Source organism: Echeneis naucrates, chromosome 18, assembly GCF_900963305.1.
Source record: "Echeneis naucrates chromosome 18, fEcheNa1.1, whole genome shotgun sequence".
NCBI lineage: Eukaryota > Metazoa > Chordata > Actinopteri > Carangiformes > Echeneidae > Echeneis > Echeneis naucrates.
The window spans coordinates 5,330,252-5,343,303 of NC_042528.1; the positions used below are offsets into that span (position 1 = coordinate 5,330,252).

Consider the following 13,052-nt stretch of genomic DNA (forward strand, 5'->3'; position numbering starts at 1 on the left):
CAGCGCTATCACCACTGCGCTGGCTCATCAGGATGTAATTAGCTCCCTCCTCACTAAGAGACTGGCTGCTGACACTACCAACAGAGCTTCCAGGGAGGCTCGGGGAGGGTAGAAGTGTCTGATCCCCAGGACTAGAGCCATACTCGTCCGAGGAGCCATAGTCACTTGGAGAGCCTGAGACAGAGGCGCGATGTGAGGGGACACGACTGTAGGTACCAGAGCCTGGACCAGCACCAACAGAAGATGCTACACCTCCAAACTCAGAGCCATGACCAGAGCTAGAAGATAGGCTTGGGGCTGGGGATGGGGATGGTGCTGGGGTTGAGACGGAGCGCATCAACCCAAGAGGAGTTTTAGCAGTTGTGGTGGGGGTGGAACGAACAGACTTTGACCTGAGGATTGGGGTGGTGGAGCAGGAACCGTTGGTGGAGGGGCTGGAACTTGGCCCTTGGAGTAGGGTGGTGCCTGCTATCCCATCCTCACCTTTCCCTCCATCGCTGGCAGTGCGGGATCTTGGGAAACTGTGTCGTGGGGTGGGAGAGGCATTGGCACTGCTGCCCCCTGCTGCACCATTGGCACCTCCAGGGGGTTCAGTTCGCGGGCGGCGTGTGAAGCCCACCTGACTGGGAGGGGGGTTTGGGTGGTGGCGGCGAGAGGGAACACTGATGGGGTTGGAGGCAGTGGCACCGCCCCCAGGCCCGGAGTTTGACTGAGATTTGCTGCGCTGGCGGAACTCCTCACTCAGTGCTTTCATGGCCTCAAGCAAGGTTTCATGCATGTTCTGGGCCACCACCGAATCATCCACCTAGGTGCAACACAAAAACTCACTCTAGCAAATCCCAATTCTGGGAGGTTCTCAATATATTTCTACATTAATTTGTCTAAGACTTTAAGCTGTATATACTTATTTTAAATTTCTAATTCTAATGAAAAATACCTTTGGATTTCATCTTATCTATTTTAGATGTATTTATCTTTCCATTGGGACAGTTAAAATACTGTTGCTGGCTTCTTGCCTTTTATTTGTGACAACTACATCTGCAAAAACCTGAATAGGACCATAATGTATGGTTACATAAACACTAACCTTATCCATGGTTAACCGTGCAGTTTCTTTCACTCAGTTGATTATAGGTTCTTTGCATTTATGAGGGATTGTAGGGTAAAACTGTCACCATAAAGGGGGTTGCAGATTATAGGCTCACCTGCATCCAGAACTCGCCTGGGCCTGTCACGGCAGACCGTCCAACCTCCACGAAGAAGAAGTTTTCTGAATGGCCGCAGCGTCGGACATTCATCAGCTGTAGCACCACGGCAGCAGCGTCAGAGTTGAGCTTGACAAAATTGACCGTCTTGTCAGTCAGGCAAAGCCGGTAGATGCCCACCAAGTTCTTGGCCTGACCCAGGCCTTTGGGCCACACCTTCACCTGCCAAACCTCTTTGAACGCGGGCCCAGGATTGGGAATGCCATAGTCCCCCGAAGCCCCACTATCAGTGGGATTCTTACCTTTAATGACAGGAGAAGCACAGAGAGTTTTAATATTACTGGAGTGAAAAGTAAAACGATGTGACAGTAAGATTGGAAGAGGTTATTCAGTTTTACAGAGGATGATTTATGAAGCAGCGCTAAGTGCTGCAACGAAGCACTGATATGACCTTCATGCATCTGTGAACAAAGAGAACGCCAGGTGAAACCACCACTATTTACCTGTTATTGGAGAGCAGAGTGCTTTTATTATGCTAGCTGTGCTGATATTAGTCTTTTAGCTGATTTTTAAACCAGATTTGGGTTGAAATAGTGCATGCAGCAGCTTGTGAGACCAGCTCACTATACCTGCAGGCTCCATACACTCGGGTCTCATTTGTCAAGCACACAGATATTCTGACACATGCGCGCACACCCACACACACACACACACACACACACACACACGCACGCGCGCACACACACACACACACACACACACACCAGTATGGAAAAAATTAAAAACAGTTGACAACTGAAGCCTTGCACAAGAATGATGACTATGAAAGTTAAGCAACTGTCATGGAAAGACATAAGCTAACACACATGGAAAGTGCTTAAGAAGTGAATCTTCTCCAAAACCTAAGCAAATGATGCCAACAGATACCAACGGAAACCCAAGACACAGCTTACAATACACTGCTTAAGAACACCCCTCTGGTGCTGCTCTCATGACAATTAAACTGGCTTTGTAAACTAATAAAACACAGTCTCTTATCTGGAGAACAGGCAGTCCATTCACCCTTTGTGTTATGTGTTTTGTATTTGGACAGTAAGGAATTACTGAGGCGATGAAACACAGGAGGGAAAGCTGTTGGTGAGATTTGTGACGGTAAGGTCGACGCAGGGAGATTTAAGCACTTAATATTTGGCCACCTGTTTGGTGTTTCAAAGTTCTGAAGCAGGAAATGTACTCATTATCGCAAAAAAAAAAAAAAATTATTCTGTGCAGCTTATTGTCAGCAACTAAAAACTGCCCTTGAATGTATCACAGATTTACCTCTAAGCTGTGTTTTTTTTTTTCCCAGCCAAAAAGGGACCTCACATCTGTTGACTAAAAAGCCTGGGATTACAGGGACACCATGATGTGACTCATGTTTTGTGGTGGATTCTTGTTCTACTTTAAGGATCCGCCCTTAAATGTTCCTTAAACACGCCTACCCACCCCCCCCCCATATTTCTTCATTCTCTCTGTTGAAGTGCCAGGTGGGATATGCCTGAGCATGACAACCAGCCATCTACAACACAGCCAATGAACTTCATGACAAAGTTGATGCAACAAACTCCACGAAGACGTTCACCTGTTCCCTTCACGGGAACAGGATGTTCTTTGTACAGTAACAGGGGCCACAGGCACCTGCCTTATTAGCCTTCCACACCTGATACATTAATGCCCTGATGTGACAAGCGATTTTTGTGACAAGTAACTGAGTGAAACATCAAATTTTCACAAAAGCCTGTGTGGTATTCTACTTTAAGCAATGATTTTGGCTCAGTCTGGCTAAACACAGTGCATCCTGACCACAAATGTATGATTGTATGTCTGCATGTGTTTGTTCTTCTTTTCCCATGCCGCCTCCTGCAAATCCTACAATGACAACCATATGTAGACAAGAAGGCCCGGCGTGCACAGTGGATGCCGTGTAAACCGAGCTCCCGTTATGACAAATTTTACCCCGATCCTCTTCCCCAAAACGTGATTGCAAAAGAAGTTTGCAATCCTGTGTCCTCTATCGGATCATTTCCCTAAAGTTGGACAATTCCTCTGAACTTGAAAGAAACTCAGAATAGATGTTTTGTTGAAAGGCATGGAGGCTGTGGCTTCGTGGCTGTGTATGTGTGTGTGTGTGTGTGTGTGTGTGTGAAGGCACTCCCCCTACATTAGATGACTCATTCAAGGCCATGCATGGCTGTTTCATGTACTGCTTTCCTCTCCATGTGCGAGGAGCTGTTTGCCTCCTCGATTTAGATTTACAACAGGAAGAGGTGGTTTGGGGATTTTTCAGTGGGGACTAAGGGAATGAGGGACTGTGGGACTGTGAGAGATTGCAAAGAGATATCAGGGAGCCATTACAGACGGAAATAAAGACTTTTTGCAAAGGAGGAAAATATTTTGAGATTGCTTGGATTAAGAAAAAAAAAATGTAATTAGTGGCTTTATTTGTTCAAACATTTAACTTTTCATTTGGCTGCTTGTTGAGATCATCAACTTGTTGAGATCATCTCAGCTTGCAGTACTGCATATTCCTCAAAGAGTATCTGTACCCTTTCAAGAGTCCATTTAAACATGTCTTGAGGAGAGCACACAAGTGTGTTGTTTGTTTTGAGTACAGTGCAGCCTTAAACCTCAGCTGTGCCCTCAACAGCACTTACACACACAAAACACCCTTGATCTCAGGGCCACTCCAGCTGCGTACTCTTATCGACAACTCTTAAAAGCACTAAAAACCTTTAAGAGGTTTTGTCAGCATCCTGCACAGGCGCAGAAAGATCCAACCCCATCCAACATCACAGACCTTTCTCCGCGGTTACATAAAGTTGGGATTGCTGCTACATGGAGTAGTATCAATTATAGATCGCTCCTGGCTTCCCTCTGGGGGACCCTTCATGGTAGTGTGTGGTGCTCAGTATTGAGAGTACAGGTTCCCCCCCCACCCAAAAAAACCACACTTTTTACAGAGAGGTTATCAGCCGGTCAGCTTCTGTGCAGCACAATCTAACCCCTATACACCATAATGATCCTTCAGAGAAACACAAAAAAAAATGGCCCTCAGCAAGAGATGAACCTCAGGACTAAAGCCGGATGGACATGAAAGCAAACTACACCTGGGGTTAATGAAGCACCTGGCTTAGGCCTGCTGGCTGAATGAGGGCAAAGCATACCAAACAACATTCAGCCGCCATCACTACAACCTTTACAGAGCGTGCGCACACAGGGGTCAAAGAGTTTCTATGAGGGGACTGGTTTTATCTAAAAGTTGCAGCATAGTGTTCCCCGTTTAACCAACCTGAAAAAAAAACAAAAACAAAAAAAAACAACTTACACTGGCTTATTGACGCGCCAACTGTTTACTTCATATCTGCCATGACCACACATGAGCCTCGCAGCCTTGACGTGTGGCTGGAGAATGGCAACCTACATGGGCAACACTATCGTCTATTCATACCAATTTATTTGCTATGGCTGAAATGCCTCCCCTGAGATCATAAACTGTACATAACGAGACCAAATATAACCCAATTTTCTCAAACTGAGATTTTAAATACGAGCTGTGTGATTGGCACTGAGCCTGCGCTGTGTCCTACACTTTCTTATTGCCATGGTGCTATAAACGAGTGTGTGCTTGGGGTGGGGTGGGGGGGCTCTGGTGGGTAAAGTGCAATATTTACCCCTGGGGCCACCAGATGCCTGCTGGGATACTGACAGCTCTTCACTGAGTGACAGGCTGATTATTGTTATGGTTATTACATTACTCAGGAAGTAGGTCTTCTGTAAGGGTCCTGAGCCAGAATGGGGGGGGGGGGGGGCTGTGATTGAGACACAATGACACTGGCTAGGATTCCTGGGATTCTATGTGAAATTGAGTTTTAAAATGCATAAGGTGCACACTAAACAACACACAGACCTACAACCTGTGACCTACAATATGCATTGCAATGTCCCAGCTTTCAGTATCAGTCAAGCAACAACCTTCATTAAACGTTTTCTTTGAAAACTAAAAGAAAAAGACTGAAATTTATAGTGAAATCAGAATAAAATCCTCGGTCTTCGTTAGCTAATGCAGCCTGTAAATCAGGGAAAACTACTCTGGCAATGAACCGGCTGGCTTTCACTAGATTCTGTTTCAAGTTTCTGACCTCATTGCCCCAGCATGCCGTGCTGCACAAAAAAAAAAAAAAAAAAACTGTGCAGAAACTTCTGAGGACTGAGCCCCATTTTCTACACACTACCCCAGCTACTGTGCTCATACACCACCCCCTTCGCCATACCAAGTTACCAGCGAGGACATATAGGATGCAGCTGTGACATTCTGTCCCAGCATGTATCTAAAAGCGACAGAAGAGTGAGCCGCCCAGAACTAGAAACACTTCAGGTCTAATCGCTGGCTGCCATGTGTACCATTTCCCCATTTTTCAACTCTGTTTCCTATCTCTGCATCCATCTCTACCATCTGAAATCCCCCTATCTGGGCCCACACTCAGGGACACAATGCTTCCCCAACACCAGCATCTGCCTAAGGTTAATTTCACATGTGGTTTGTGTTAACCAGAAGTGCACGTGCGCACACATACACAAGTGCATGAAATTTCTGGTGATGCATCCAAAACTTGTTGTCCCCTGACAAGACATGAAAAAAGAAAATAAAAAAATAAAAATAAAAAAGGCTCTGTTGGAGCTGAAGATCTCACAAAACCACCTCAGACGCCCTCAAAAAAATTGGCAACCATCTTGGACTTTGCGGCACAGCCTGGCTCGCAGTTAGTAAACATACTGTCTGTTATATCAAGTCAGACGGGAAGCTTTTGGAGAGAGTTAACTGTACATATGAGCTACTATAACAATCCAGTGTCATTTTAAGGCCTTAAATCCAAACTATTAAGCTGCTTAACAAAACAGAAACTGAACTTGTGCAAATGTTCCAATGTGGATAATTTTTGGGATTGAAGCTTACAGGAATTCTTTCTGGCCATCTATACAGGTTCTTACTCCAGGTTTCTTTTATTCTCCATGAAATGAAAGAAAGAGGGGGAAAAAAAAATAAGTGCAGATCAATTGACACCAACAACAGACAGATAGTAAATATGAAAACAAAAATAAAAAAGCTATACGACAAGAAGATCAAGGTTGGTTCACATATCATACAGTCCATTGTCTATTTATTCCTTAGAAACATGCAGGCACCCGAGTGTATGTCCGTTTACTTCAACTATTAATGCTGAAGAAGCATTTTCCTGTCTTCACTCACAACATACAGCTAACAGAGTTATGTACAGAAAAGAAAGAAAACGGGGAAACTCGCCATTCCTCCAGTATTTTGTTTTCACATCTCTAAGCCAACATGCTCAACCAAATATTTCATCCCACTCTTACCTAAGAATTCCCGGATTTTATTACATTCCCAAAAGTAACATACAAGAGATTTTTTTTTCTTTACATTCTTTGTGTAGCATGTTTTTCACATTTGTGGCTTTTTGAGAATAAGAGCACATAAAATAGTGCACCCAAACAATGTAGGATCATACATTAAGGGAAAGCACACCAGTTGTGGTGGAAGGTTTTTTTCAGTAATTCCTCGCTGCCATCTAATGTACTGAGCATCCGGCGGATAACTCCTGAACTTCCTGACCCCATCATGACTGCAACGATGTGCTAGTATCAACCTGCAGTGATCAATACAGCGTAATGTTAAAGGTTACTATGCACTTAAAGCCCACATGGCTGCTCATCATGTCGCCCTCTAGCCTTGCTTCCCCTGTCGATCAAACCCAGCACTTAATTGACAGTCTGCTTCAGCAGCGAGGCCGTCACACCCCTACCGCACCCCGCCCTCCTGGTGCAAGATGGGAGAGACATTAGAGGTGAGCTCTGGGCCATTTCGGACTCGTGGACAGCCTACAGTGCTTCGCTGTAACTGTGATGCAATGGGCCAGAGCTGGCCAGGCTGTCCAGCTTGTCGTGTTAAATTAAATTACAGGGTGTTAACATGCACAAACTATTTATGCAGAGGAAATACCCAGTGGCAGCTCACCGCTCTTCAGTTTTAGGCTGGAGCTCAGTCCTTGCTCCACTGCAGGGGAGGAAACAGGAGAAAAGGTGGACCTGGTAGCACAAATGGCTGATGGACTTTTTTTATTCAAAAATCTATCTTCAGCCGACGACAGCTTTCAACCCGCATCCTCTGACTTCAATGGCACACAGCATCTACTGTGCTACCGGCGGCCGACCCTCGAGACAACAATTACTGCCTAATTAGGGAGATGAGCAGTGCTTAAGTGCGGCTTAGCATTTAATCGGCCTGCTCAAAGAGCCGCTGGTGTGATCAACATCTCATTGGCCAGAGAAGCCAGACCAACAGTCTTTCTAGTTCACACAGACACAGACACAAAATGAAAAAATACAACATTTTCCCTTCAAAGTGATCTGGAAATATTAGCCACTGCTTAGAGTGAGTCTGGTTTTCAATCATACATGTGTTTTGTGGTACTTTAAGCGTCAAAATTAACATCACAATTATCCACAGGCACAACTGAAAACAGATTTACAATGAAAGAAAAACTGTTCACATCTACGTCTGTGGATTAGCATCAATAACCATGTCATCAAATCTGAAAACAGATGTTGCTTTTCAGTGATTCACTTTTTTTTTTTTGTATGTCAGAGCTTTAAACATGGAAAACAGAATTCCACGGCAATTTACTGTGCAGCACAGAAGTCTACACCCCTTTCAGGTCACAACAAAACCTTCGTTGAAACTTGTACGTACAGTAAACAGTAGCGGCCTTAAAATGTCCGACTGACAGCCCACAACCCAAAGATATTCAGCTGGATTCATAAATGACAGAGCGGGGAAAATCAGAACTTGACTAAAATATGCTGGATGGATGAATTTGGATTGAACTGAATTGAAACTACTCATCAAACTGATGAGTAGTGATAAAATGACTGATCAATACATATAAGAATTGGAAAAATGTGAGTCATTCTAAACCTTGAACTCACGAAAATAAAACTGAAGTGAACTCAAGGAACTCTAACTGGCTTTTTTCCTTCAGCTTTTAACCACATCTTAAAAAGGCCTTCATCAGGGAGAAAGTTTGGCTGGAATCACCTTGAGTTATTTTTTTCCAGAATAAAAGTTACATCATTATGATTTTGGATGAATGGCCCCTTTAAAAAAAACAAAAGCTTTTGATCGGTTGGCAATTTTGACTTTGTTAGTCTTTATCTGATCCTTGATTTTGTTTTTATTTTGCTGCTGTTAAACATGTAGCTGATCCACATTGTGTATATTTACGTATTCATTGTGTGTGTTTGTAGATTATGCATCTCTCTTGTTTGGTGCCGCCTTGCCCAATTTTTGATTCTGCCGTGTTGTTTTATTGAGGTCAACAACAATTCCTGAGGTGGTGTCTGAACTGAAGGACACCATTCCTGGCAAACTAGCAGTCGTGGGCCGTTTCTCCACCCGTTTCATCTAGGTTAAGCCTTTACACACTCCACTGACTCCTAATAGTTGAGCAAATAGCTGCCCTCAAGCCTGATACTGTACTCGCTGGCCGAAAGGGTCTTACTGGACTCAGCTGAATAAATAACTAGGATCCTAATATCTCCCTGCACGGCAGCTGGCTCGTGTTAGTGCAATTACTGCCGGCTCCAGCGGGAAGCTGTGCGATAGTGGACTGGTCCTGGGCTGCTTTAGGTGAGTTTCCCAGGCCTGAAGCACAGGATGGAGCGAGCTGTGCTTTACAGCAGCACTGTATGCATGTTTGCCATCCCGTAGGTTGGGGAACGTCTGGCTTTGCAGATTCAAATTATTTAAAAAAGAGTCAACCTGTAAAAAAGAAAAAAGAAAAAAGCTTTGATACAGCCTCCAGCTGAGGCATGCTGCTGAGAAGCCTACCGCCCGCGGCAACTGACAGAGCATGAAAGCGGCGATGTGAGCAGCTACACAGGTATCACATCCAGGGAGTGGTCCCAAGTAAGCTATGTGAGATGGATAGTGCAGCATCTCTTGGCTCTGTGCCCCCCCCCGGTGCTGCCCTGCTCTCAGTCCGCAGGGACGAGTGGAAGACACATACTTCAGTGTGCTGACAGTCGCAGAGGAGTGGCAATGTGTGTGTCCAAGGTGGACACACAGTGGAGATTTCAAACTTTCACACATGATGGTTTAGATCGCAATTGGCTGTTACCCCACAACCTGACAACCCCCCTGTTCTTTCTGTCACATAATCCCCACCCCCCATGACCCTGTGTGTGTGTGTGTGTTTGGGGGGGGGGGTCTATGTGGCCTCATTTTTCCTTTATGTTCAAGTAGTAACTGAGAACTGCAGCACATACCACAAGGAAATGCCTGCCAGCATGCGAGTTTACACAGCAGTGCAGCCGCTGCCCTGTTTTTGTGTGTGTGTGTTGTTGGGTTTGTTTTTGTCATTGCCAGTGATGGTGATCTACAGTAGAAACCCTACACTTGAAGCAACAAAGGGAGAGGAGACAAGAAAGTGCAGCACGGCTCTGCAAAGCAGGACCTGTAATTTCGACAATGGTGGACGCGGCTGCATGGCAGATTCCTTTGGAAGATCGCGTTCCTTCACCTGCAGAGCTGCTGCCTCTGACAAACAAGGACTTGTCTACATCTGACCTTCACAGACACACACTTAACAACTGTAGAGCTGCTTGTTTGCACTCTTGAGGTGTCCTTTGGTTGGAAGTGTGCTTGGGAAGAAAAAAAAAAAAAAAAAAAAGTCAGCATGGAAAAGGTGGCGAAGTCAGCATCTTATTAGACCCGGAGCTGGAGAGTCTGCTCCAACATCTGTCTATTCAGTTTCTTGTCTCGCAGAAGCTCGTGAAATACTTAAGAAGAGTGTGTTCGTACACACACACGCACAAACACACAGCCACAGTTGTGCTAAGGCAACAGAAGGGTGTGTGTGAGCCAGAATGTTGACACCAACTCCAAATCTGCGGGGGTTACGCTAGATTCCCCTAATGCACCTACTGGCAGCCTGCAACCTTTCTGGGGCTTATAAATCAGACAGATCTGTTGAAACAACTTTCTCTCTGTGGTTCCAAATGAAAACTGGAATATTAAAGACGATGTATCAGCATCAGCGCAGACTGGCATCATTCTCTGTCCTCAGGTGCTTTACGTCTGCACCATCACCCTTCAGCTGGCTTTATGTAACAGAGCAGCAGGTCATGTGTAAGAGAAGCGCCTTGAACTCCAGTCTTAGTTTGCTAAGATTGCGTCATGTGTCCCTTGTGGCCCGTCTGGCCTCTCTCAGGGAGGTAGGTCGGTGGGTGTGGGGGGGGTGAGCAGGTGATTTGATGTTGCTGTGCTCACCACTTATTGCTCTAACAGCTGTGTTTACACTGTGGCTGATAGACACCATATAAGAAAAAAAAAAAAAAAAGCTACAAGGGTGATTTTTTTTTTGAGAGGGTGGGGGGGCATTTGAGACAATTTGCACAATAAGGCAGCAAATCCTGTGCAAGCTCAGTGACTTCAGACACACATCAATGGCTTCTCCCCCTGACTACTTTTGCATCACTTTCTTCTCCTCTTATGGGATCAATGCCTGATGTAATATCGCAGTGTCAGCAGAAAAAAGCAGAGCAGGCAAAGTAAACAAGAGGCCAGGGTGTGTTTGAGCAGTCGACTCGGGAAGGAGAAGTATACAACAGCTTGAAGCCCCACACAGACCAAATCCTGACAGCAGTGTGAGAGGGAGCGGAGAGGAGGATGAGCTCCTCCGCGCTGCTGTTTACACACAGACACTCCTGTCAGAGGACGTTTGTAAATAACCCCGACCTGCTTTAAAAGTTAAGAAAAGGAAAGAAAAAAAAAAAAAAAAGCGGACACCACCGAGACTGAAATCCCGATCGTTACAAGCAGCTAACCAGACAGCAGCTGTGTAAACTTCTTGGCAGGCTGTGATGGTTTTTAAATAATCTCCGCACAGCGTCCAAAACACTGGGCTCGAACATGCCCCGTGCGTTTGACGCTGCCACGTTTCTCCTCGCGAGCGGAGCCTCGTGCACCAACTAGTGTGTGTGTGTGTGTGTGTGCATGCATGTGAGCGTGTCGGACTTTTGCTTACTTTTGCACTGCAGGTCCACCATGGCCTGGTACCAGTCGTCCTGGTCCGACTCGTTGTCCGCGGCGATGGCGAAACTCTCGGCTCGGGTGTAGAGCACGATCATGTGCTTGTTCTTGGAGTCGGCCCGCTTGTTGATGTTGAAGCAGGTCTCCAGCGCCACCGCTTTCTTCGGGACGGGGGCCTTTCCGCGGAATTTCTTCTCGCTCTCATAGTACTCCAGGCGGGCCGGGCCGCGCTCCGAGGCGGCCCGGAGCACGAAGTACCGCCGGTGCATGGACTTCTGCTTGCGGAGGTAGCCGCTCTTCCGCACGTCCTCGCAGCTGTGGGGCTCTCCAGCTTGGCTGTCCATGACACCCGCTATGTCCTCTTAACTCCCTCAACAAAAACAAAACAACAACAACAACAACAAAAAAAAAAAAAGCAACACCCACTCAACTTTCCAATTTCTCTTGTATTTCTGCAAGTTTGGCGAGGTTCAATTCAAACATCCCCCGGCTCCGCTCCCCTCTCTCTCTCTCTCCCCCATCAACGCAGGCATGTGAGAGGGGAGGCAGAGGTCGGCTTGCAGGCGACTGCGAGTCCCGGAGGTAAAACCCGAGCCCGGGGTTTTTATTGGCGGCTGCGGCTCCGGTGAAGTTTCCGCCTCTCTCCCCTCGGTTGTTGTTTCCCAGGCGCACACGGACGAGCACATGCGGCGGAGCTCAGCGCGGAGCTCCGTCCACTCCACACGACCGCGGCTGATGCTGAGCGGTTTAATCCAGTCCACCGCACATCACAGAGTCCCGGTGCCCCCCCCTCCGTGGCCCCCACCCTGCCCTGGTCTGTGGCTGCGGCGCGGAGAGCAGCGGAGCAGCTACCGTGGACCGGGACTGTCACTCACCGGGGTACTAGTACTAGGAGCAAGGTGCGTTCATGACCCGGACATAGCTCGGACATCGGACATCCCGACATGCAAGTCAACTTTTTGTGTGTGTGTGTGTGTGTGTGTGCGCATCCCCACGCTGCTTTGTCGTGATAGACCATTTTATTGATACAAGTTAATATAAAACAAACAAAACAAATGCCTTAAATCCGAACTAGAAATTGATCTGGATTACGAGAACACTGTAAATAGTCTGCATATTTGCAACGTTAGCATTTGTTAGTACACAGTGACAGAGCTGCAGAATGAAAACTGCCATTTTTTTCTGCAGGAATACTTGATCACTGCAGAGAGCAAAATTCAAGTTTAAGAATAAAATAACAGAGGATCAGTTTGTCCGTGGTTCATTCCACTCTAACTTTAGGACTTCCCACAGCACCTGAACGCAGCGGCAGCTCCAGTTTGCTTGGAGTAAGATTTCAGTGTTGGCGCTTCCATGAGTCCATCCTGTTCTATTTATTGTGAAAATCCCCTTCAGTCCCGTAGTAATGTGCTCATATAAACGCGATTTTTTTTTTTTTTTTCTTCCAACACTCTGGGCATTATGCAACCGATACATTCACTAAATGCTATCATTAATCAATACAGTGATATGTTATATTAACATATGTATGTATAAAAAACAATCAAAGATCAGTTACTTCAATTGTGTTTTCGGGCAAATATCTGAAAAACAGCAGATTAATTTTTCTATAATTGGACAATCTATTTTGAGACATGTTATTGCTCCCACTCAGACTGTCGGTACACAGTGTTTTTATCTGTCTAGACTGGCTGAGAAAACCT

At 45.9% G+C, this 13,052-nt stretch overlaps 1 protein-coding gene across 1 annotated transcript in view; it reads right to left on the reverse strand.

The window, feature by feature from the left end:
• Window positions 1-12,164, reverse strand: part of LOC115058829 (insulin receptor substrate 1-B) — a 41,672-nt gene extending 29,508 nt beyond the window's left edge. The window contains exons 1-3 of the mRNA XM_029526365.1: window positions 11,345-12,164; window positions 1,206-1,507; window positions 13-805 (exon numbers count right to left, since the gene is read on the reverse strand). Of these exons, the coding sequence (XP_029382225.1) occupies window positions 13-805; window positions 1,206-1,507; window positions 11,345-11,693 (1,444 nt within the window). The 5' untranslated portion in view covers window positions 11,694-12,164. The remainder of the gene's footprint in view (window positions 1-12; window positions 806-1,205; window positions 1,508-11,344) is intronic.
• Between the last annotated feature and the right edge of the window lie 888 nt (window positions 12,165-13,052).